We start from the raw sequence: 26,781 nt of genomic DNA on the forward strand, positions 1-26,781 counted from the left end.
TGGACCTTATAAGTCTTTAGCCATGCAACAGTAGATGTTGCTGCACCAAGGATATTGTGCTGGATAACTAAACACTTATAAGGTCCCAAAGGCGAGACCTATTGGCTATGACAATGCTTGTTTACTTTACAAAGCCCTGCCGCAGGAGTGCGAGTCAGCGCTCCGCTTGCGGCTTACATGCTCCAATGGTTCCTGGGGCCGCTCAAGTGCTGTGAGGCAATGTGCTCATCAGTGGGCGTACAACGCTTCAGAGAACAGGCGCCACATCTCGTCGCTCCACAGGAGTAACAATGTTATGTTATAAAGTTTTATATAGCGCTCGTATACCCGAAGGTGTCTTGGTGCTGCAATGCGTGAGAGCGGTCAGTTAAACAGGCTGGATACAATGTGGGATCTGGGTTAAAAGAGCCAAGCTTTCAATGCTTTCCTGAAATGTTAAAGGGTCTGGGAGGTTTTTCAATTCAAAAGGGAGGGAGTTCCATAGTTTTGCAGTGCGGATTACAAAGCTTGCACCGCCCCAATGGGGCACCTCAATATTTTTCAAGCCAGAGGAACGTTAGGGTCTAGAAGGTGTATCCCAGTGAAAAAGCTGCCTAAGGGCAGCTGGTCTGATGTTGTGTAGGGCCTTAAAGGCAGTGCACAAGGCAATCCTTGTGTTCATAGGTAGCCAGTGCAGTTGACTCAGTGCCATGGAAGCATTTGGGGAGACTGAAACGAGACAGGCTGCAACATTTTGTTGGGTCTGAAGTTTAGATATCATTTTTTTGTTTTAAGCCAATATTCAGTCCATTACTATAGTACAGTTTAGATAAGACCTGTGCTGACATGATCGGTTTTTGAAGATTAGAGGGAATGTAGGGTAACATTTTTCTCAGACTCTTCAAAAGAAAGAAAACTGAGGAAGTTTTTTGTTAAAAATTGCATTCTATATTTTTTAATTCCTATTCTTTATGTGCCCTAAATAAATGCCATTTTTGTTAAAGGTAGTTTGCTTGTTCCATCGTTTCTTAACTTTTCCACTGGGGATAGGGCAGGGCCCATATCTGGTGGCTACCAGTCCGGGGACCAAAAGATGGCATTGTGTCCGAAGAGTAGAATTTTGGGTTTGCCTAAGTTTAACCTCAGGCAGTTTTATGCCACCCATATTCCGATTTTTTTCAAACAGATTCGGAATTGAGGGGCTCTTTGGCTGGATTTCCTGTAACAGATTTTAGATAGAGAGCCTTAGAGGAGCCAACCTCCTGCGTAGCCCTCTGCCTACCCAGGCCCCCTTGGAAGTTCTATGATGCCTGGTTTCACCGGGTCTATCTTGGAAGTTTAAACATCCGTAATTGGGGCACTGCGCGCTTGGCCGCTGTTGGGGCTGGTGCCCAGGCAGATATTGTATATTTCCCTATATAAGAATGAGGAAGTACTGGCCGAGTAGCGCAGACCCATAAAAGGTGCATCTGTGCACACTCAATTGATATTGGTGCCATTCAGTGCCATACTCAAGCTTTCAAGGGTGCTTAAATAAGACCTGTAACAGTAGGCCCTCTGTGAATTAAAAGCCTGTGTTTTCTCTATTAGGACAGCTGTTAGACCTGGCATCATTGGCATGAGTCTCTCCTCCATTTTTTTCTGTTTGCCTCCTCTGTTTACGATGTTTTTGCCGGTATAATGCTTTGGGCACCGTGCCACTGCTGATCAATGCCACAGTGCAAGTGCTCCCTATGTGAAATTGCTGTATTGGTGGAATTCCATGTTTGGCTTATTTGGTTTACTGTCAGTCCCTAGTAGAGTGCACCAGGAGTGCCAGGGCTTGTAAATACAAATGCTGCTAGTGGGCCTGCAGCACGTGTTGTGCCACCCACAGAAGCGGCCTAGTAAAAGTATGTCTACAGGTCTGCCATTGCTAGACCTACGTGCAGTCTGGTACTGTCACGCAGACTGCGCAAGTACACCTACTTGCCAGTCCCTAAACCTTCCCTTAACTTCATGTTATTCACCCCTATGGTAGGCCCAAGGGCAGGGTGCATTGTAAGTGTAAGGTAGGACAAGCCTGACAAGGTTGGCATGTCCTAATAGTGAATTACAGCCATATTCGTTTTTCACTATTGTAAGGTTACCTGCTCTCCATCAGTTAGAATGGGCTGCCAGGATTATTAATGCTATAATCCTAGCGGGCTCGGGGAGCATGGTGCAATGTCCAGTTTGGTATCCCTGAACTCAGGGTTTAATAATGCATCCGTTTGGGTGGATGGTTTTTGGACTCTGTGTTTGAAAATAGCACTTTTAGAAAGTAGCTATTTTCTTGTCTAACTGTCTACCGGTCTCTGCTGGTTCTGGTGTGCGTGTGACAGGAGCTGGGTGGCTCCAGAGGTCTGAATGAGTCAGTGTGGGGTGAGTTGGGCATTTGCATTGAGAGTAGGGGAAGATTAGCTCCTGATAGCCTGCCCTGCCTGATACAATGCTGGCTCCGCCCCACTGCCAGGCGACTGATGACTCTGTGCCTGCCAGGGACTTTCCTGGCCCCACCTCCTAACGGCTACTGATGGCCCTGCCCCTGCCAGTGACAATGCTGGCTCCGCTCCTGCTGGGCGGCTGAAGGCTCTGCCCTGCACAGTGAATAGGCCAGGTGCCTCGGCCTGGCAACACCCACAACAAACCCGAGATGGGGGGAAATTCCCCTGCATGGACAAAGGGATCAAAGCCAAAAAGGGGTATAAGAGAAGGACCCCTGAACCAAGAATTCAGATCACTTCTGACAAGGAAACCTGAACCAAGGACAAGAAGCTTGCTGATCCAAGGACTTGCCTACCCCTTCTGCCAGTGTGCTGTTTGTTGGGGGAATCCTGCAGTTGCTTCTTTATTTTTGCCAAGGAACCAGGAGAGAGGAACTGAGTGTGTACTCTCAAGCTTTGCCAAGGAAATCTCCAAGGGCTAGAAGAGTGCCAGCCTCCTGTTGAAGTCACAGGGCCAAAGGACTTCATTTATTTGTTGAAAGTGCTTGTTGCTGGAACCTGAAAATCCAGCACCTCTGAAGAATCCAGCAATCTCGACGCCGACGGACGCCGCCGAATCCAGCTCGACATCGTGAGTGCAGCTCCCGTGTCCCGCACCTTCGACGCCGGCCGCCGGGCCCGATCGACGCCAGTAGCGACGCCAGTGAGTAGCGAGTTCGGCTCCAGCTCCAAGTGACCCTGTGTCGACGCCGCCGCTGATCGCATCGACCTCGAGCCCTCTCGACGCCGTGAGCGCTGCTCACTCTTGCAACATCATCATCGACATCGACGACGAGGCCGTATCCTGCTTCGCCTCGTGAGCGCTGCTCCTGTCTGACTTCGGTCGACGCCGCTGCAGATCGCCCCGAATCCGAGGCCCGATCGACGCCGAAGACGCGACGCCGGACATCTCGACGCCGCTGATCATCGAGTGCTTCACTTTTCCAAGGTACTGTGTTGTGGGGGTCTGTGCGACTCCGGGCTCGACGTAGCGCTCCTCGCGGTCGACGCCGAACCTTTGGATTAACTTTGCCTCGACGTCGTGTGACTCCCGTGTGGGTTACATTGTTGCCAAGAACTGTGTTTTAAAGAAGAAGAGTTGCTTTTGTTACTAAAGACTTTGTGCTAAGAAGAAACTACGCTTGAACTGTTATTTTTTTCCTTCCAAGAGTATTTATTAAGATTGTGTTATATTTTTGTCGTTATTTGGTCTTGTGCTAAGCCTTATATAAACATTCTTATTTTTATAATACTATTGTGTCATGTCCATTTGTAGTGTATTCACTTTATTACTGTATGTGGTCATAAATGCTTAACGCACTGCCTCTGAGATAAGCCTGTCTGCTTTGCCAAGCTACCAAGGGGGTCAGCAGGGGTTATCTAAGTGTGTGATCCCCTTGCCCTGACTAGAAAAGGTTTGTCCCTATTTGTCAGAAGTGTATACCTCTGCCAACTAGAGACAGCCGCTTCTAACAACAGCCATGCAGGACTACCAAGAGAAAGAGTCCATCTCGATCCTTCCCTTGGATGTTGAAGGCAATAAGGTTACCAGGCCATAGCGGAGGCATGGGGCCCTTTGAAAGTCCAAGGCCCTCCCTGGGCTCAAGGCTCTCGCAAAGGGCAGGACCAGTCCCAGCAGAAGAGGATACATGGGACGCAGCAATGGAGGTGGCTCCAGAGGACAGTCCCAGTCAAGTGAGGGTACTCAATGCATCAGGATTAAAGTTTGGAGGTGGTTTGGCTTCATTCCTGCACAAATGGGAGCCTCTTACCTCCGATGCATGGGTTTTGTAAACCATCCAAGTTTGAGGCAGTTGATGCCTCCATTCACCAGGCGGTAGTGTTGGAGATAAAGCCCTTTGAAAGTTGCCTCATGAAATTGGCATACTCATGTGCTTTCACCCTTTGATCTGTCCCAGACTCATCCAGAACCCTACAGGAGATACGACCCCACAAACGCAAAGGGGAAACCTCCATGGATCTTACTGCCTTTGAGAGGCTGAAAAAGGCAGCCTTGGCGCGTACCGACCCTCAAGAGGAAGACTCGGAGTATGCATTTGAAGTGCAACTCAATTTTCCCTAACCCCAATAACCACCATTAGGGGAAGACTAAGCTTCACATGGGGAATCTAATGATGAGGCGGATCCCTCTCCGAACCCATCTAATGAGGTCCCCTCAGTCACTGAAGCAGAAGATATGACATTCTGGATCCTGATGACCCGGTGTAGGAGAGTAGGGTCTGCTTCCTATGGTCACCCCCACTTTTTGCTGTGATTCTCAGTTTTTTTTTACTTTAATGTGGCTGTGGGCCTGCTAATCAGATCCACAGCCCAGCTGTTCTCTCTCTAAATTGATACCATGCACTTTAGGTGCATACCAGATTGGTTACTGGGTCACCCTTGTGAGCCCCTGTATAGTGCACCATAGGTACCCAGGGCATAGGTGCACCCTAGGCCTACCAGGGGCTGCAGCATGTATTGTGCCACCCCTGGTTTGCCTTCCAAACTGACACCACTGTTCACATAGCCTGGGAAGGTGGTGTAATCACCCCTTACTTAGATATAGTATACCTGTATCTACCTTTACATATAGACACATATACACATATAAGCCACTCCTATGGTAGGCCTCGGCAATTCTGAAGGCAGAGTGCTTGGTTTTATGTGAGAGGGTGCTCTGGCATGAGCTGAGCCCCTCTGCAGCTTTCGGAACCATCTCCTTATAGCTGTTCTATGATATAGCCATACCATATACTCTTAAGTGCATTATAATCCTCGCGGTTAATGTTAACTTTGGTTTGCCTTTATCAAAACATGTCGTGTAAGGTGTCAAACACTTTGGAATACTACCCCCCGCCAATTCTGGCAGGCGGGAATAGCATTCCACCCTTCTAGAGGGAAAAGACGTAGTTTACTGCTTTACCAGGTTAAAGTTAAACAGAGCCTCAGCATCACAAAATGGATGCTGCTGCCACAGACACGAGTCTGACCTCCTGTTGCTGGGGGAAACTCCAGGAGGGGGCGGCCTGGACAATAGGTTTCCTGTCCAGGGAGGTGCCAGCACCTCCCCAGACAGGGGTTTTGAGTATTGGGGCAGGGAGGGCTGCATTCAGTGAATGCATCTAGACACTGCCTGGGGCACACAAGGTGCTCCATGCATAGCCCGGTTCAAACCCGTTGCTGGGGCTCTCCAGCCCCAGCTCTGGCATGAAACTGGACAAAGAGAAAGGGGTGTAACCACCCCCTTCTCAGGTCCACCCATAGGAGGAACCTAGTCTGGTAATCCAGCCCCCATCCTTAGTACAAGAATAGGAGCTGTGTCCCTAGGACTTTAGATTATCCTGGACAAATCTTTGTAAGACATATCTTGGATCTTCGACGTTCCATTCTGACTGGAAGACAGACGACATCTCCCTTGTGGTCAAGGAGTGACCACCCTATGCAAACAGGCACCAACAGCAACTTCGCTGGTCTGCAGTTTCAAGGCTCCCGTCGGAACCCGAACACTCTGCGACTCAAGAACTGGACTTCCAGACTTCTCTGACCCCGACCCACATCCACAGCAAAGCTGAGACATGTGGCGGACACGAGAGACGTGGGACCGGACATCTTGGACATCCTGAATTTTGCTAACTGCACTCCTTTCCTGAAGCCTCAGTAAGTTGTGCATTGGGGTACGATAATCCCCAGCCTTGACCATCATTTGTTCTTAAGCTCAGGCCCCCACACTCTGCGAGTGTCCTGCGGGCCCCGCCTTCACATTTGTGCTTGATGCGTCTTCCCGGTTCCATGCCCGTTAACTAGTGAGCCCCCTGAAGACGTCATCTTCAATTTACTTTGCTTTCCTGGTTGCTCCAGGATTTTTCCAGCTTTCCACAAAAGGATAGTGCCACAGACCTTGCTGGTCTGCAACAGAGCCAATCTCGACATCCTGCGTGGGTTGCAGTTGACAAGGCTTGTTGGGTCCAATCCGGATACCGACACCGCAGTCATCTAGATCCAATGCGGGACAGCTTGAATCCAGCTCCTGGTCATCGTCGATGCCTCCTGAACCTCGTGACTGTAGAGACAAACTCACCTTCTTCACCTTAAAGCACCCAACATCGCCTGGTTCCTGCCTGGTTCCTTCCTGGTCATTGGCTAGTGACCCAGACTCTGTCCCTTCTGCTTTCAGGTTCTTCACATCTCCGATCCACCCTTGGATCCACCCGGACACTTTTCCTCTGGTCGCCTGCAGGTCTTCTTCGCAGATCTCTATAGAAAACGACAACGAAACCCGACACGAAAAGACACCTATGCACCCGGCTTCCCTGGGTGAGGTAACACCAGTACTCTGATGCTCCCGTGGGTCTTGACTCTCAAAGTGTCCTAGTTTAAAAGGGTTCCGTCCTAGTCCATCTGGAAGTGTCCTTAAACTGTAACTTTGTAACTTTTACGAACTCTATAGAAAGTCAATGAGAACCCCCGCCTGTGTTTAGACACTGCACGCGGCTTCCGTGGGTCTCCTACTTCCTAACCTTTGGATGCTTAGCGTAGCCCCAGCGATTCTACAGGCCCTAGGCCTGCTTTCCAACTCTCATGTGTTACTTATAACACTTTCTTAGTATATGGTTAGTGAGGCCCCTAGGGCATAAAGTATACTGTGCATCTTATTGTGTATTAACTGTGTGACTTGTATTGTATTTTTACCTATGACCTCATAAAGAGTGCAGAGGGGTTGTGTTTAGATTAAATACATATATATTTGATATATACCTTGTGTGGTGTCCTTTCATTTGGTATTCAAGGGATTATATATGGTAAAACAACTTGCTTAACTTGCCTACTAAAGTCTTAGCCTGAAGACTGCTGGTTCATGCTACCACTAGGATAGCTTTCTATAAGGTTGACTTTACAACCACCATCAATAAGGGTCGATTAGACTGGTGCAAGGTGCCCACTAGAATTAGTGGACATCATATGCCAGGCTAACTTCTCACACCCGGTACACCAACATTCAGCAGACTGTTTCCCGTTGGCCAAAGTAGGCTATTATGTGGCAAGTAGACTAAGGAAAATACATAGAAAAGGAGGCGTTTGCCTTCGAGCAGGATGCCCGCGCCCCTCCCAGCATGGTAGCCCTTAAGCCGGAGATAGATACTAGGATTGCTACTTTTCTTCAGAAATACATCCTCTTTGCCAAAAAAAGGGGAAAAAACCAAGATACTTTAACAGCGGACTGTTGCTTCGGCGCCTCACGCTAGTTTCAATTATAGCAGGGGTCCCTGCATAGCAAGTCCTGGCAGCAGCCGCCAAATGTTGCCTCTGTGGAACACATCCTAAGCAAATCAGGGGTTGGGCGTGCGTCAAGTAGCAAAGTCCAGGAAGCCAATGCTGATTTTCAAAATATGTCTTTATTTCCAATCGATTAGTTCTCAAGAAATTGGAGTTTTATAGTCAGCCAACACGGGTTTTGCGCTCCCCACGAGTCTAGTGGGGCGCAGATTAGGATGTAAAGGAAGCCAGGTCACCAACTTGGACGTGACACCGTCAACTGCAAGATTTGCTTTAATGCCGACCCAGGCCTTGGGACATCCCGAATGCTTCCAGTGTTAATGCCTGGAACACACACCTTACTCATCATTTGCAATACCTTGGTTTAACTTAGAGCTCTTTGAAATAGGCCTTACCTGGTTTCTTTCACATCCTACTCTTCGCCCACTACACTCGTAGGGAGTGCAAAACCCGTGTTGCGACCAAACTTCATTGTAAAGAAACCCGCCTATTGAGCCCTGATGAAGTTCTCCTCATGAGAATGAAACACGTTGGCTGACTATAAAACTCCAATTTCGTGAGAACTAATCGATTGAAAATATAGACTTATTTTGAAACTTGATATTGGCTTTCTGGATTTCGTTACTTGATGCACACCCAACCCCTGCTACTTAAGAAAAGGGATTGACAGATCATGGAAGTCCTGTCAGGACAAGTTATTGGATGAGATAGGTCTCCTCAGAAAAATTTGGGAGCTGGCGGAGGAGGCCACGGCTTTGGGTACAGCGATCTCTCCAGCCTCCCTGTCAGGTTGGCTCGATTAAAGCAATTTTTCCAGACACGCTCCATTACAGGGCCCTTCAGCTGCACAATGTCTCACAACTCCGAAGGGACATTCAGTACTTTGCAGAAGTCACTCTGACAGAAGAGGTCAAGGACTAACAGCCAGATTCATGAATCAGAAATCGGCTCGCAAAGGGGGCGCTATTTTTGCATTTGGGATTCATCATCCCAAATGCAAAAATCGCAATTACCGAAATCGCTTAATTGCGAAGAATCGCATTCAAGGAATCTCAATTAGAGATTCCTTAAATGCTATTCATGAACCTTTTTACAATTGCGAATTCGCAATATGGGGCCGCTATTTACCGCGAAGTGTAACTTCGTGGTAAATAGCGAAAACTTAGAAAAATGCACTTTAGTGCATTTTTCTAAGTTGTATGTTACACACACAAATGTCCTTTGGACATGTGTGTGCGCAACACCTGTGTACATTTGCATTTCAGGGGTGCTACAGGGTGTCCTTTGGACACCCTGGCACCCTTGAAATCGCTTCCTTATTTGCGATTAGCGATTTAGGAGCAAAGAAGGGATCTACCGCTGGAAACCTGGGGAAACGAAAGGCGAAGGGGAAAGGGAAAGGGAGTAACAAGGATAAAGATCTAGGAGGCTCTACGAAAATTGGAGATATAGGCCAGCCGCAAGAACTTGAAAGAAGCCCTGGGAAACAATCTGTCACAGAGTCAGAGACAGAAACTGAGCTAGAATCAACTAAATCTCTGGCCCCAAGAGCGCCGAGAAGAGGCAAGAGACACCAGCCACTGTACACTAGCCCAAAGGAACTACCCCATAAGGAGAGTCCGAATAAGGGCAACTCCAAAAAGATCAAAGCCACCCGGATTATTCCCTCATTGAAGTCCTACTTTAAGGTCCTGCCTCAGGTTCTTAACATAAATCAAGTATCTCAAGAATCTCAAGGACTGTATAATACGCAAAATACACTTATCCCAATTGAAGTTTCTGATTCGTCACTTGTTCTTAGCAACCTCGGGGAGACAGCAGCGGAGGCAACGGTGACGGCGGAGCAGGCAGGTGACGTAAAGATGGGCGACCTAGCGAAGCAGGCTACAAATAAGAAGCCCCCAGTAGACCACCCAGTCGCTAACCTAGATGAGACAAGAAGCGCGGCAAAAGACCCAGATCTATGCTCAGGGGGCAATGAAGAAGATGATGGCGATGACACCCTCCAACATATACTTCTTAGTATGAGGAAGGAGATTAGGAACGGGTTTGAGGAGTCAAAAAAATGCTTTGAGGAATCAAGACAAAATCAGTCTGAGATCCGGACTATGTGTGAGAATCTGGAGACCAAAGTAGACGGGCTCTTTCTGAGAACTGAGAGCCTAGAGAATACTGCTGGCGAACTCAAAGCAAAACTGGATCATGCAGAAGCTAAGATCTTGACTCTAAGGAGAGAGGGAGAGGCAGTTAAAGAAAGGGTTGAGTCCCTTGAAATTTCTTCAAGAAGGAACAACCTGAGGTTGCTAAAAATCCCGGAGGGGAAAGAGGGAGGGGATATCAAGAACTTTGTGGCAAACATACTTAAGGACTCCCTTAATTTGGAGGAATCTGTGTCAGAACTGGAGTCTGACATACAGAGGGTACACCGTGACCCCTTCCGTCTCAACCCTAGCAGAGTCAAACCTAGGAAGATTCTGGTAAACTTTCTAACATATTAATTGAAGGAAAGGATACTGAACTCAGCACTTAAAATCAAGACCCTGAAAACTTCAGATTTCCCTTTCGAAGTTAGATCGGACCTATCCAAAACTACATTGGATAGGCAATGGGAACTCGGTCAGCGGATGGAGAAGTTTAGAGGACTGGGAGCTACTGTACAGATGCGATTCCCCGCCTTCTTGAAAATAATGTTCAATAACAAAATGTACAACATCAAGTCTCCTCTCGAGGCGGATGAGCTACTAGTTTCCATCAGTGAATCTGCAAAAACCCCTTGACACCTAGTAGTAGCTAGCAAAAGTAAAGAGAAAATATAAAGAAAAGGAGCGGAGTTAAGGAAAGGTAGAACCCATGATACATGACTTAAAAAAAAAAAAAAGGGAAGGGAAAAAAAAAGGGAAGGATAGGAAAGGGATGGGGGAAACAAATATATAAAATAGGGTTAAAACTGGGTCAAGGAAAATATAATAAAACAGATAAAGCATTAAAGAAAAAGGAAAAAAAAAAGCCACTATAAAAAGGGAGAAGTAATGAGTATTCGATGGGGGGGGGGGGAAAAGGAAAAATAAGAAAGTTACCTGTTAAAGGAAAATGAAGGGAAAAAAAGGGAAAGAGGGGAAAGGAAAAAGGAAAAAGAAAGAAAAAAGGAAAAAGAAAAAGGGAGGAAACATAAATAAATAAATAAATAAATAAATAAATCCCACTATTGGATCTCTTCCTCCCCTCTCCCTTAAATCATCTTTGATAAGAAGGCCCGATTAAGACCAACTCTTTCTACGATCTATGCCCCATCACTCGGCACTTTTTGCAATCTAAGGAAGATTAATAACAACAACGTATTTAACATAAAATAGAATCAAATACTCATCACCTATATAATATTGAGTATATTGAGAATATTGAGTATATTGACCGACAAATGAGATAACGAGGGCACCAGACAGGAGCACGTCGGGGGACGATAAACTGGCAAGACATCTAGCCAGAGTAAGTTGGGGGGGGTTTCCAGGGTGGGAGGGGGGGAAAAGCACAAAAAAAAGGTCCTCATATGCTAAATCTTAAATCCTCAAAAAACATTGATCCAAAGGTGCGATACAATAAATGTTTGGCTAAAATAGAAAATGATAGGCAGATAACCAGTAGGACAGCAGCAGAGCAGTTGGATGGCAAAATTAAATGATAGATATTAGATTTTTATCCTGGAACGTTAATGGTCTGCGAGTAAGGGCGAGAAGACATAAAATCATGCAGTACCTTAGAGACTCACCCGAGCAGATCATGGCGATCCAGGAGACACATCTAAATAAACAGGAGATTACGGACGTACTAAAAAAATTGAAATGGGTGGACAAATTTATAAGTACAGACCACAATGCCAGTATTCGTGGGACTGCCATTATTTTCAAAAAGGGAGTAAGGGCTCAGATCTCGGACTGGAAAACGGATGCGAGCGGTAGATGGCTGATAGCTAATGTCCAACTAGACTCAAGGTGCCTTACTCTTGTTAGTTATTACGGCCCTAATCAGGATGACTCCTCTTATCTAAACATACTACAGAACCATCTGATTACCAGTTCGGATCCTATAATATGGATGGGAGATTTCAATTTAGTGCTAGATCCAAAATTGGATAAATCTCCCAGTTCCAGGGCTGTAGTGCAAAATAATATGAGGGACACGCTCCGGAGCTGCATGTCAAACCTGGGGCTAAACGATCTTTGGAGGCAAAGAGCCGGGAAAACCATGGGAGTTTCCTTCCATAATTATAAGTACAAACATAAATCGAGAATTGATTATGCCTTGTTTAGCCTCTCTCTAAAAGACCATATTAAAAATCTAATATATCTACCTCAGCATCTATCAGACCACTCAGCTATCCTCTTCTCGCTAATACTAGAGCAGGAACCTACTCATGCATCATGGTCCTTCGACCGAACAATATTATTAGAGGAACAGGAAAGAGAACACCTCATATCTGAAACCGCCTCCTTTCTAGAGTGGAATATAGGCTCTGCCTCTTTGGTAAATGTATGGGAGGCCTGGAAAGCCTATATAAGGGGCTGTATTACTAACAGGGCTTCTTATAGGAAAAAGAAATACAGAGAGGAGATCTTAACAATAGAGCAAGAATTGACTCGCTTGGAGTCGGCAAATCAAGTTCCCCTAGCTAATCAAGAGGAGAAAAGAGAATTAAAAGGTAAATCAAAAATGTTATTGCAAGAGAGACTGAATAAACGATGGCAGGCCAGTAAACTCTCGCACTTCAAATACGGCGAATCCGCTGGGAAATTGCTAGCCTGGAAAATAAAAGCCAACCAGACTAGAAATTATATTAAAGACGTGAGAGTGACTGGAGAAACGGTCAATACGAAGACTGATTTTGATATTGGTGAAGCCTTCAGTGAGTTTTTTCAAAACATCTACACAGATGAGATCAATACTAATTCTGAGGAAAGTTTGGAATGGCTGGATAAGGTAACTCTCCTGAAGCTAAACAGGCCCCAAAGGGAAAACCTTGATAAAGAAATAACAGAGTCAGAAGTTGAAAATGTTATTAAACAGCTAAAACAGGGGAAGGCTGCTGGACTGGACGGTCTTCCGGGGGAATTATACCGGGTACTTAACTCTACCCTCACCCCGGTTCTAACGATCCTATTTAATAATATACTAATAAGGGGGGAGACACCACCTAGCTCCTGGGGAGAAGCAAATATAGCCCTAATTTTAAAAGCAGGTAAAGACCCAGCAGAGTGTGGATCATATCGTCCAATCTCGCTTCTCAATAGTGATTATAAAATCTTTGCGTCAATTTTGGCCGTACGATTGGGTAGCGAGATTGAATCAATTATCCATCACAATCAAAAGGGGTTTATTAGAGGCCGACAACTGGCTGATTTAACATATGACTTAGTGGGAGCCATTGACATTGCCTCAACTTTTTCTCTACCCCTCGCAACAATGGCACTTGATGCTACAAAAGCTTTTGATAAGGTCAATTGGTCTTATCCAAATGCAACAATGGATAAATTTCAACTTGGTCCTAAATTTTGCAGAGCGATAGGCCTACTATATAAAAACCCCAGAGCCTGTCTGTTAGTCAATGGCTCGCGAACAAACCCATTTAAAATTAGCAGAGGGACAAGGCAGGGGTGCCCCCTCTCCCCCCTCCTTTTCAATTTGTACGTGGAGCCATTCGTTCAGCCCATAAGAGAAGATACTAACATCCCGCACTTCTCTTTTTCTGGATGGGAGAAGAAAGTTGGACTATATGCTGACGACATTCTCATCTACACAACGGACCCGGCCCTGGCATTTCCAACTGTTATAAAGAAGGCGGAGGAATTCGGAAAACTCTCTGGATATGACATATACGCCGGAAAGACAGAAATAATGGCCTGGAATATTACAAATCTTCAACTTCCGGTAAAACCCTCAATGAGATACTTGGGAATAACAATCACCAAAGATTTAAATCTTCTGGGTCAAAATAACTAAAATCTTGATGAAATCCTGGTCCTTTCTCCCACTCACCATTTATGGGAGAACCAGTCTGGTTAAAATGAGCATTCTCCCCAAATATACATTCATTTTTAACACCATCCCACTAACTTTTGAAACCAAACAACTTACAAAATGCCAACAAAGTATTAACTCATTTATCTGGGGTTACAAGTCAAGCAGACTGGCGTGGAAGAAATTAAGAAGGAGAAGAGAAAAGGGGGGGTTCGCCTTGCCAGATCTGGAATGCTACGCTTGGGCGTTCCATCTGACTCACTCCAGGATACTACTTAAGACTCCGTTAGATAATGCAAATGGCAATATGTTTAAGGCAATGCTATCGGGTTCGGACCTTCCATTGAATGGCTTCTTGTTTAAGTTCGGCCATCAGAAATTCTTTTAAAAAGTTAGGCTAAAGTCACTACTGGGCCCCATAAAAGAATGGACACAAATCAAATCCAAGGCTGGGATAGGGTATTTCTCTAACTACGCACCAATTTGGGAGTTACCTGGGTTCTCACCGCAATATACTGAGACAGTCAAAATGGTCCTACTGGACGCAGGTATAACACGGTGGGGGGAGTTAGTGGTAGAAGGATCCCTCATGAAATGGGAAACATTCAAGGTTAGGGTAACAACATCACTCTCCTGGCTTGTATATATACAACTGGCCAGCTGGCTGCGAACTCAAAGTAAGAAAAAAACAACAATGGGTTAATACAGCTCCCTAGAAAACAACTTAGTGGAGAAACCCACGGGAGGCAAGGAAGTTGCACTCTACTATTGGAACATCATAGATGATGGAGAGGGCGAGCTCAACCTTCCGGTAAAACTGTGGGGAGGAGAGGGAGAACTCCAAGCAGAGGACAGATGGGTAGAATCCTTTACCCTTCTCTACAAAATCATAAAGCCAGCATGGCTGAGGCGCAATCAATTCTTTACATTACATCGGGCATATTACTCCCCCAAGAAACTCTCGAAATTCCAACCCGGGAAATGCTGCAGTAAATGCTCTTTCCCAGCAGCCTCAGACCTACATATGTTTTGGGAGTGTCCGAACATCGCTACTTATTGGCAAGAAATCAAAATATCACTCGAATCAATTCTCAGAATCTCTATCCCACTGTCATGGTCTGTAATCATCTTTGGCCTAAACGAGAACATTAAGGGATTTGAAAGAGTATTTCTATACTATGCTATCTTACTGGCAAGAAGAGAAATCTGTAAAAACTGGGTTAGTACGAACTCCCCGACACATGCAGAGTGGCTGTCCTCACTGTATGCAACATCGAAGGTAGATCTAGCTAGAATATGCAGTCCTCGTTCTGTGAGATTCTGGGATTTCTTGATTGAGTGGAGACGGAATAATTAGCCAACCAGGGTTTTTTTGGGGGTTTTTTTTTTTCCCGCGTCCGATGATTAGGCCCAAATCTCCTTGTCCAATGGGAGGCACCCCATGCCATAGTGCTGTCGGACTACCTGCCAATAAATGGGCCGAATGGAGATAGTTCGTGCAGGGTTCTTCATTGCCTGAGACATCTTGTCAGCCTTCCTGTGTATTAGGAGATCACTTTTTGGTCTCTTGGTGATACAGAGGCAATCGGGTCTCGTGGTTGAAGCGCCCCTGGATCGACTACGTGGTTAATGAGGACAAAAAAAAAAAAAGGAATTTCCTGTCACAGGGTTTCGATGTCAGGGCGTTGGCCGTTCCCGGGTGTGTTTTTACCCCACATGTGGTTACGTTCAACATTTTGTAGATAACAAAGTCTAATTCCAGAGTAACATCCTATCCGGCTTCAATAACTCTTCGAAGTTGTGTTGTACAATTTTAGAAGGCATAATTATGACTGAGGAAATTTGCCCTCCCGGACAGCGGCAGTTATTGATAGCACTGAAGAAAGCTTTCAAAGCAGTCTCTTCCCCACCATTGTCTGATGGATCCGTTGGGTCTTGCAAGAGGCAGGCATTGATATGCGCAATTTGAAGCTCACTCTGTAAGAGGGGCATTAACCTCTAAAGCCTTTACTATATGGGGACGACTAAAGGATAGTCTTAATGCAGCAGATTGGTCTCCGGACTCTGTTCAAACTGTTTTATTTTAAACCGGTGATTGATATGGCATCTTTGGTGGTTGACAAGCTTTGAACAAGCATAATCCTCACCTCCTGTCCTGACATAGAATGAAACATTTTCCAGTAATCGTAACAGAAAGTTGCAATTCTATTTAAGGACATGGAGGCGAGGATTATCCCTGCCTAGGTTTCTGAAAAACTACCCACACGGAATGGTTAATCCATTGGCATATGGTCAGAAATCATGGATTATTGCCCACATGGTGGTCGCGAGGTTGAAGTATGAGCGTTCTTCTTTAATTGAAAGTATCCGAGTCTTCTACATGCTATACTGAATTTGCTTGTTCATCATTTTGTTGTCTGCATTGAGGCTTTCATTTAGTCAAGATACGTGAGTGATGGTGCTTAATATTTTTCCCAGGTTCAGTGTGAACCAAAGGGGAGTTAAGAATGGTTGGTACTGTAGAATTGTTGATCGCCCTCAAGAAAGAGGAGGTTGACCAGGATACAGTTGACGGTATGGACCTGACCTGACCTGTCAATGAATGAACTTTAGTTTTTTCACCCTTTCCTGGTGTTTGATAGGAAAGGTAGTTTTTTTTTAAAGTTGAACTCTGCTGGAAGGAAAAAAGAAAGAAATTTGAGCATAATTCTCTTCTCTGTGTCCCTAATAGAATAGAATCTTTCTGTTACGATAGCTAGGAAAGTTTTAATGTCTTTGCCAGCATGTTGTACAAATGTTTGCATTTTTCTTTAGATTACTAGAGTTTCAAACTACAATAGTGTTAGGTTGACACAGGGTTACATAGGCTACCATGGTTACTTTTAGACCCATTAGCTGGGCCAGAGAGGTTTGAGGTTAGCATGAATATACAAACACATTATTAGCGTACCTTTATGTAAATGTGCTTTTAATGTATTTATTACAGCTACATGGCTTTAGATTACTACGCCTGTGACTGTATGAGTGTTTGTTGTTTATTTTATTAGTGTTTTTAAACAGTCTCCGATGGGCAGGTTAGCTTGTATTTGAACATTATTGTTCGGAGAAATGTTTTTGTACTGAAATAGTACTGAAATGTAAATCTGCAGCTAGACTGTGTCTCTACAAGATATATCGTTACCAAAGGTAAGTAACTCTTCCAATGAAATCACGTTTGGTGATGAGTATCTCTGGATCGTTACAAATGGCATCACATATTTAACGCCCCTCTCCTTTCAGCTGGGCTTGGAGCGCTACCACGGGGTCGGGATCCTCGGCTTCAACTCTCCGGAGTGGTTCATTGCAGATATAGGAGCCATCATGGCCGGGTAAGATGACCGCCTCTCTGCTCGGTCTTCATTCATTCACTGTCTTCCTCACCATCTTAACTCGTGACTCTCCCTGATATGATCTGTCTGTCAACTCCTGCCCTCAATGTTGTATTGTATTGTATTGCGTTGCAACATTTATATAGCTCTTACCAGTGTGGGGTGCTGAAGCACTTCTCTGTTGCAGATTTGACTGTTTCTCTTCCTGTGTTGGCACCTGAATGTATGTAGCACCACTGAAGGAGTGGGTGAGAGTGATTAGAGATAATTTACTCAGTGAAACTGGAGACCTGTCCAAAGAGTGGGGTGAAGTTATCCTTGGAGCTAATGCAAGAAAATAGAGATACATTAATAAATATGCTTTACTGGATTTGACAATGTTTATTGGCATAGTTGCCAAGGTTTCAGATTGCTCATGTGTGACATTTCCATAATTACAGAGTAATTATGAGTGACATTCAACAATTATGAATGACACTTTCTTATGAGGAAAAAATCAAGCAATGAAGACGAGGGAAACATATACATATATCAGAAATTACAGCCATTTCAGCAACGACAAACTCTATGAAGAATTGTGGAGAAGTGTGGCTCACTGGTTAGAAGCGGCAGACCCTGGCCCGGGACCAAGTTTCAATTCCCGACGCAGCAGGGTCTTGGGCTCAATGTCCGCGGACTCGATAATTCTCGCCTCGGTGCCTACTCTAATCATGGGTCCCACTCTGCAACTCTGGGCAATAGCTTGCTTAATCTCCACAACGCCCCCGACAGCACTGGGATGCCTGGCTTCACCTTGGGTGTGCCCTGGAGGGGTCATCTCACAGGGAAATCTAGGATGGGTTCCACAGCGGTATACAGCACCAGGATGCCCCGAGATGGGGTGGAAGTGCGCTTTACAAGTATGCACACATTTACATTTACATTTACATGAATATCTTAAAACTATTGCAAAACACCAGAAATGGAAGGGCACTATCTGATATGAAACATAGTCTGCATAGCTGCCACGTTTTAAGAGTGCTTATGTGTGACATTTTCAAGGTTTGTGGGCACTTTATGAATGACATTCAACTGCTAAATGTATGACACTGAGAGCGACACTTTTTTGCGAGCAAGATCACCAAATTAGGTACATGGAAACAGATAAACATAACAAATGACACTCATTTGAGCAAGGACAAGCTATGAAAAGCACTTGAAACTGCTGCAAAACACCTGATTCTACTGTGAAACGATTGTATACTCATACTTTACTCACATCTTACATGATTTTACACTTGTTGTGTTCCTTCCTGCTTCTTGCAGACCCACAAACAAATTGCATTTAACAGTGTAAAATAGCTAGATAATGTTTGGCTACGGAACATCTTAATGCACATAGGGCCATATTATCAAGACCGGGCGTAACATAATCGGCGCTTTAGTGGCAGGAAACTGCCGCTAAAGCGGCGATAAGGGGCTTGATAATATGCCCTTGTGAATTCCAATAGAAGCCCAGGTTTGATGTCGTTCACACCAGAACCTGGGCTTCTATGGGAATTCTCCAGGCCATATTATCAAGCCCCTTATCGCCGTTTTAGTGGCAGTTTCCTGCCACTAAAGCGGTGATAATGTTATCGCCCATTCTTGATAATATGGCCCTTAGTTCAGCAATCCAACTCCTTTTCTTATTGTAATCTGAACCTTATTGCGTGCTCTCTTCCTAAACACAAACATTACTGCACTGATACTAGTGCTTGCTCCGTAGTGTAATAGACCACTTACAAACCGCAAAATCCTGCCTCTGTCTGCAGTTTCTAAGCTGCAGTGGGGAACTCACTGCTGACAGCTGCTCTGCTCAGAGTGGCTCACAGACAGTGCGGTGCTCGAGTCCGTGGGGCAGTCCATACACCACAGTGTCTGACTCGGGCAGAAAGGGCAAATGCTCTCATCAGCAGAACTTAAGCTGCAGTGTGCACCGGTGGGTGTCTTTTAAAAGTAGCGCTCACCGTAACAGGAAACAAGTGGAGTACTTTATATGAGCGATGGAGAGGCAGCCGGGGTACGCCGCACGCACCGGAGATCCTGCAGCAGGGGCCCTTGCCAGAGCAAGCGGAAAGTGAGCATGCGCTAAAGTGATAATAAAAGCTATAAAATAGAGAGTTATGCCACACTCACAGGCATTGGTAAAAGATAACAGGCTCACCAGAGTCTGAGGTTTTCTGTGGTAGGTCAGTGGTCTAGTAGAGGTCACTCATGTCTCACATTTGCAGTTTGCTGCGACGTCTTGCAAACTAGCCAGGTGACGTCAGGCGTGGCTATAGTCATCAGTGAGTGACTCAGCCATGCCGCAGGCAGGAATTTTCCAGCAGGCTATTAAGTTACATTGTAGCAGCATTGCACAACTTGATTAACTGTTTACTGAGCCTGTGCTCATGCTGGTGGCAGCGCCCGGGCCGTCAAGTCTGCGGGGAGCAGCAGAGCTGGTGCAGGTGTGACTGGCGTGCGCGCTAGCAGCCTGGCATGGCCATTACTCAGCGCTGGGACAGGCAGCAGAGAATCAGTACAGTGGCATTAAAATGTGCGACAATGCATTTCAGTGCAGTGATACGGAACATCACACTGAAATGCATTAGAGTCACGCCTGATATGTGATACTTGGCAGGCCTGTATTGGCTACTTTTAGAATCAGGAACGAGTCAGAACCAAAAAGCAGTTTCTATAGATTTCAATCCCAAGCACTTTCGAACCAGTTTTGACAGTGATTTAAAGCCACAGCCCTATTTACCACTTCCCTGACAGATTCCTTCTCAAATGATGAGCTCATGAAATATTTTCAGGTTCATTTCAGAAAGACGCTTGTGTCTGGACTGTTGATTAAAGGTACATTCTTGGTTTCTTGGTCTGCTACCTGGGACAGTGCAACATATGTTTGCTTGAGGCCACAGACATGTGCAGGTTTCAGAACATTGAGTTTGGTAGGTTTACTTGATGTGTGACTGGCAAGTATCCGGGTTGATTCCTAATACCTCTTCTGTTCCTCCTAACATGAGTGAGTGCCAATCAGATGGCAGTATTGATACCATTCAATTACTCTGCCAGGAGTTTGCAGTGTTCTAAATCAAATGAGAGCATTGGAATGTTGAGAGCTCCATTGAAGATCACAGAATGCGTGGCTCAGGGCTTGGAATGGCTGGTCGAAGCCCGCGGCTCCAACATTCCAATGATTGTCTTCATGTTTCTCCCTTTTTCATTTAGAACATCAAACCCTTAGTGGGAGGAATGTTCTAATAGTCTAATAGCCCTTCTGCTTCAGGCAATACCCGTTAAAAGCCTTCACCCTAATTACAGGCCCTCACCTACGGCTCAGGCTTTTTACAACCGGTATAGTCCTCGACTACAGGGTATAATAGCTCTCGCCACATTGAGCGGTTCTCATACAAGATCACTGTGCTACATCTATGTGGGCAGCCATCAGGCCCAAAGAACTGACAAAACAGGTAGTTACCTTGAAATAGCTTTGCAACAAATGTTGTTCTACCATACAAAAGACACCAGCATTTCTTATAGCTCCAGAACACTGCCCATGCAGTCTTTTATCTCCCATTGTATGCCCATGCGGAGTTAACAGTTCTGCATGCATACTCAATGGTTTTCAGTTATATGTTAAGAACACACCATTCGTAATAAAGATTATAGTTTTCTTGCATTGGCATGTTGTGTTCTCCGCAACATGCACTGTGCTCATGCGTCGTGTTTTTTGTACTAGACACACAGAAGAAGGAAGCATAGCTTCACTTCAGATCACGGTGTTAACCTATTGTACTGGCAAAACTCTATTAAAGACTGCCCTTTAAAAAAGAAAAAGCAATAGCAAAGCCTATATGAGAGCAGTTGGCTCTGCCAGTGTTTTATAGCTGTGTAGAGTGGGGCAGGGTACATGTGACGTAGAGTGGGGCAGAGTGCAGGTGGCGTAGAGTGCAGCACCACAGAATACAGTGGAGTAGCGCGGAGCTGATAGAGCGGAGTAGATAGAGTGGAGCAGTGCAGGGTAAGATTGCTCCACGATAGAGCGTGGTGGCGTAGAGTGGAGTGATGCAGGTTAGAGCGTTGTGGTATAGAGTGGAGATACCTCAATGTATTACTAACCTAGTCGTAATGCGGGCTACAACCCCCTCTCTGAGAGGGAGGAGCTGAGGGATTTTTTTTGAGAGAGAGGTATGCTAAAACCTAAAGAAGAGCAGGGTTTAGTGTAGGGAGAAAGAGAACGGAGTGTGTATGAGCTAAAGCTAATGCAAAGGAATGCCAAAATAAAATTTAATGGGGTGTCCAGTGGTTAGGATTAAAATAAAAAACTGTTGCAGGGGTTGAATAAACCTGTAGCAGAACAGTGGAGGTCGACATGTTTCAGCCTTATTCCCTCTGTAGAGGTGAAGGGGCTTTCTCCAGGATCGAACAAAAGGAAGGAAACAGGAAAGAGTAGGTTCTCCCCACATGCAAACAGATAGTGAGAATACAAAACCAGTGGATGGAATGGTTCCTCACTTGGAAATGTTGGATCCACTGGTCAGTGTATTTACCCAGACTTACAGGTAATAGACTGACACCTTGACCTCGGCTCAAAAACTCGAGGTGGCATCAGGGTCTTTGCGGATCCGATGCAACGGGTGCTGATTCGTACTCTCCCTCATACAAGACCCAGGGGTCTATCTGGTGCTTTCTAGTCGTGATTGAGGGTAGTTTTCCCCTGCAGATCTTTAAACCTTCTCAGGCCTTTTTTGTGTTATTGTTTACCCATAGCCATTACCTGCAGTTCACTGTAGGCCAAGAGCACTTTCAGTTTGCTGTGGTCCTTTTGGCCTTACTTGCCCCACTCTGGTGATCACCAGATGGTAGTAGTGGCAGCGCATCTGCAGAGATCAGGGGTATCAGTATTCCCCAACTTTGACGATTGGCTAAGCGTGGGCTCGCCAAAAACAGTTGTCTCCCACCTCGAGATCAAATTGGACCATCTACATTCGCTGGGGTTCACTATCAACCTGCTGAAGTCACATCTGACTCCCTCTCAGACTTGCCTATTCAGTGGAGCTGTTCTGGACATAGTGCAGTTTCTGCTCTATCCTCCAGAGCGGCAACTTAAAGAGTTTCAGGTAATAAAATTGATGTTTCAGCGTCTATTTTGGATTTTGGTGAATCTGTTGGGCCTCACGGCTTCCTGCACCCTGCTAGTGGCATGTCCGTTGGCATATGTGAGTTCTGCAGTGGTCCCAGGATGCTTGCTTCCTGTCCAGGGGCTGGACTGTTCCCATGAGGAACAGGGTAAAGACTGATTTGCATATGGCTGGGTCTGAACTGGGGTGGCAAAGTGAGCTAAAGAACTATAATGGATTCATCCCAGATCTAATAGTGAATAGGGGGTGAGTGTCTGAAATGTTTCAGTGCTCCATCCATCTCCATGTGTACCCTTTTGTGCACTCCAAAATATCACAGTGCCAGCCGTCTTTGCTTTGTCTCACCCTTCTAACGAAGAGGAGAGACTCCATCACCAGGACCAAAATAGCGATTGTACCTTGATCATACCATAGAGTTCCGAGTTGAAGATCAACTCTTTGTAGGTCATGTTTGGACTCTGAAGGTCAATGCTGTGCAGAAACGGAACTCACAAGGGGTAGTGCTCTGCATAAAGATCTGCTACACATTGGTCAAAAAAGCCACCCCCTGACCTCTCGGGTGCCCATTCTACCAGAGGCAAGGCTGCTTCAATTGCATTAGCTTGCTGGGTCTTGTTCCTGGACATCTATCAGACAGCTACGTGGGCATCTCTGCACACATTTTACTAAGCACTGCTACCTGGACTATCAGGTCTGTTGTGACTACCATTTTCCCATTCGATCCTGCGGGGCTTTTTGGTCTAAAAATCCAATTTGCTGACCCATCTCTGGGGAGGTATTGCTTGGGTATTTATTCTATAGTAAGGAATCTGTGGCTAAAAGTCTCTATCTGCTGAAAAAGTTACTTACCTTCATTAACTCATTCTTTTTAGAGTGACTATCTAGCTACCGATTCTTTACCAATCCACCCCACTCTGCCAGCTGATTACAATGTTAGGGTCATACTTCTAAGGGCCGGAGGCATGCGTACCAGTCTGTCCGTGTTCCTCATGACTCAGCACTTTTGGCATGGAAAGTCGCTAAAAGAAAATGACGTCAGCACACTGGGGTGGTGATTATAAAGGCACTGCATGCATCACTTCGGTGCAGACTACGTTGGTGTGGAGCCAAATGATGCCAACTACTGGCGCACAGGGGTATTGCTTGAAACGTTCCAGATCCAGCCTGATGCTACACTCACAACATACACTCAAGATATTAGTGTAGGCATCTAGGTGAGTGTTAGAAATGGGGGTCTCTATTTGGCAAGGGCTTGCATCTTTGTCCAAATTGGGACCCTCCTTCCTAGTCAGGAAAAGGGAGTTACACTCCTTAAATAACCCCTGCTCACCCCCTTGGTTAGCTTGGCATGAACTGTTAGGCTTATCTTAGAGGTAGTGTGTAAAGTACGTAGCCAACAATGATACAGTGTAAGCACTACAAAAGGACACCACACCAGTTTAGAAAAATATCCAATATTTTTATATACTTAAAACAAGACCAAATACAATAGCCATCCACAATACAGTACTTAAAAATCTTCAAGTATCAAAATTACCTTGAAAAACAGTTCTTTGATGTTGATAGCTCCGTCCAGGGCTATCACGGCGTCATGACCAAACAAATCCAAACAGTTCTGGTTTACCGCGGTGTCGCGGGTCATCTATGGTGTCGGGAAGACCGCAAACAGTACCTTTTAGAAATGCAGGCAGCCAGCAACCTCTCGTTGATCTTCCGAAAGCAAGGTGCCTGCAGGCTTCGGTTCCGGAGGTCAGTGCCGGAGACGCCAGGGCCCTCGAAGTCACACGTGTTGTAGATCGAACTATTCTCTGGTGAAGTCAGGAGCGCTGGCGTCGGCAGGCGTTGGAAGCTGCGATGCGAAGTGCAGCAGTGTTGCGTGCGGTACCCTGAGGTCGTGGTGCGAGCATCAGCATGGTGGTGGCTTCAGATGGCGTCGTCGGTGAGACCAGGGTAGCGTTGTGTAGTGAAGGTGGTGCTCGTCATGTTGCTGGCAGGTCACCGTGAAGCAGCAGCGTCGTCGTTGCTGAAGTGCTGTCGTCAGCTGATGAACGGGAGTCGATGGCACCAGTGTCGGTAGACCAAGGCTGCGGTGCGGGATGAGAGGGGTGCGTTGTGTAACTGTACGAGCGGTGCCTCGAACCACGGTGCAAGCAGCGGCGTCAAGTCCGGTGTGGGGCAGCGCTGTCGGGGATACCACGGTATCGTTGGGAAATGAGGCGGTGTGGAGGGCGGTGCCAACAGGTCGCTGTGCGACCAGCAGCTCGGTGGCGGCGTAAGCAGGCATGGTCGGTGAGACCAGGGCCGCGGTACGGCATTGCGGGGTTGCGGCAGTGCCCTCTGCGGTGCCATTAGGACACGGAGTCGGCAGCGACATCGTCAAGTTGCTTTTCTTCTGTTGCAGCGCAAAACACAGTGCTGAGGGCAGAAGAGCTTGAAGTATGTGCTGTTCCTGAGACTCCTTGAACAGGGGGAAAGCTCAAACTCAAGTCCTTGGAGAAACTCACAAAAGTAGATTGCAGAAAGTTCAGTCCAGTCCTTTCACTGCCCAAGAAAGAAGCAACCACTGCAGGCCAAAACAGCAAAGCACACAGCTAAGTGGTAGTTCCTCCTCACAACTTCTCCAGCCCTTCTTTTTAGCAGTCTTCTTGATACAAAAGAGTTCTAAAATCTTGGGGTCTGGGCCACAATATTTACACCAGCAATTCCTTTGTCCTCTGAAGGTAGAGGGGCCTGGACCTAGTTCAAACGAGTTTGGGTGCATCCTGTGAGTGTGCACCTTCTTCCTTTGTCAGTGTGGGCCAGGGTCCTCAGATGCACCACAGGAGGTGGAGCCAGCATTGTGGAAGGCAGGCACAGTCCCATTCAGAGCCAGGTGCTACTCCTCCCACCTATCTATTTGCAGATAGGTCTATTCAGCCCTGTACTGACTCACCCTGTCTCCTGGAGTCACCCCCAGCCCCTGTCACTCACAAACCAGACAGCTAATAGAGAAGCTAGCAGAAGCAGGCTGGGTGTTTATGTCAGAAAATACCTACTTTCTAAAACTGAAATTTTCAAACACAGAATGTTAAAATCAACTTCGCTAAAAGATGTATTTTATTCAGGCATACTAAACTCAAATTTCTATCATGTTCTCTGAGTGAGTTAGGATTATAGGATGTTATATTCGAACTGCCCACTCTGGCCTCTGGGTAACAGGTAGCCTTGCAATAGTGAAAAAACAAATTAGGCTGTAATTCACTATCAGGATATGCCACACACGCCAGGGCATGTCCTACCTTTCACATACAATGCATCCTGCCCATGGGGGTACCTTGGGCCTACCTTAGAAGTGACTCACACGTAGAGAAGGGAAGGTTTAGGGACTTACAAGTGTGTGCACTTGCCAAGTTGACATGGCAGCTGTCGGCCGCACAGAGGCGTTTGCAATGGCAGGCCAGAGTTATACTTTACCGGCTGTTTGCGTGGGTGGCACAATCCAGTGCTGCAGCCTACCCTCAACATTTGATTTATAGGCCCTGGCACTCGCAGTGCACTTTACTAGGGACTGACACATAAATCAAATAGGCCAATCATGGAAACACCAATCCATAACACATTTTATCCAGGAGCACTTGCACTTTACCACTGGACAGCAGTGAGGAAAGTGCCCAAAATCATTACACCAGTAAAAACAGAGTCAAAAACAGGAGGTCAGAAAGCAAAAGGTCAGGGGAAACACTCCAACAGATGCCAAGTCTAACAGTGAGTACCTCTAAGTGGAACTTAACATGAGTGGACCAAAAGGCCTCCTCTCTAGTGACCGCTGACCAGCATTGGCAAAGCCAGTAGGTCTTGTCAAATCAAGGATTAATAAAAATGTGGCAAATCACCCATGTGGGGTCTCAAAAGTATTTTTTTTAATCGTTTTTGCAATGCTCTACAGCCACCCCGATTTTCTTCAGTATTGGTAAACCAGAATAATAAAAAAATCTATGGTGTGGCAGAAGCAATACAGGGGGTCCAAGTAGGGCAGAAGCATTATGGAGAGCATGGGTGAGGGTGGAGAACAGCAAACCGGCAAAGGAACAATGTGGACTGATTTAGAGGAGAAAAGTAAACTGACTAGAGAGCAACATGAAGCCTGGGGCAGACGTATTGGTGAGAATGCAACATGGGGGCAGGAGAGGCATGTAAGTGTGTCAAGTAATGGGACGAGTAAGCAAAATAGCACGCAGAAGGGGAAAAGAAGGATTCCAAGGGGAACAAAGCACCCCAGGGGAATCTGTTGCAAACTCTTGCATGCAGCCTTGTTTTGCGTAATTGAGACAAATTAAAAAAAACGTAGTTCCCATAAGGTGGCCAGCAGAAGGACACAAGTAAATTGGTGATGTCCAGGGGATAGAAAGACACTAGAGACAAGGTGAGTATCTGTAAGCCAATCCATGTAAGCAATGGGTGGCTGCAATCTCCTCTATGTAAATGGTAAGCTCACAATGTCACTCAACCAAAGGT

General features: G+C 45.9%; 1 protein-coding gene across 1 annotated transcript in view; it reads left to right on the top strand.

The window, feature by feature from the left end:
- LOC144820053 (long-chain-fatty-acid--CoA ligase ACSBG2-like) overlaps positions 1–26,781 on the top strand; it is an 860,084-nt gene that overhangs the window by 85,748 nt on the left and 747,555 nt on the right. Inside the window, exon 3 of the mRNA XM_078677707.1 lies at positions 17,049–17,137. Within this exon, the coding sequence (XP_078533833.1) occupies positions 17,049–17,137 (89 nt within the window). The remainder of the gene's footprint in view (positions 1–17,048; positions 17,138–26,781) is intronic.

Source organism: Lissotriton helveticus, chromosome 2_1 (genome assembly GCF_964261635.1).
Source record: "Lissotriton helveticus chromosome 2_1, aLisHel1.1, whole genome shotgun sequence".
Classification (NCBI taxonomy): domain Eukaryota; kingdom Metazoa; phylum Chordata; class Amphibia; order Caudata; family Salamandridae; genus Lissotriton; species Lissotriton helveticus.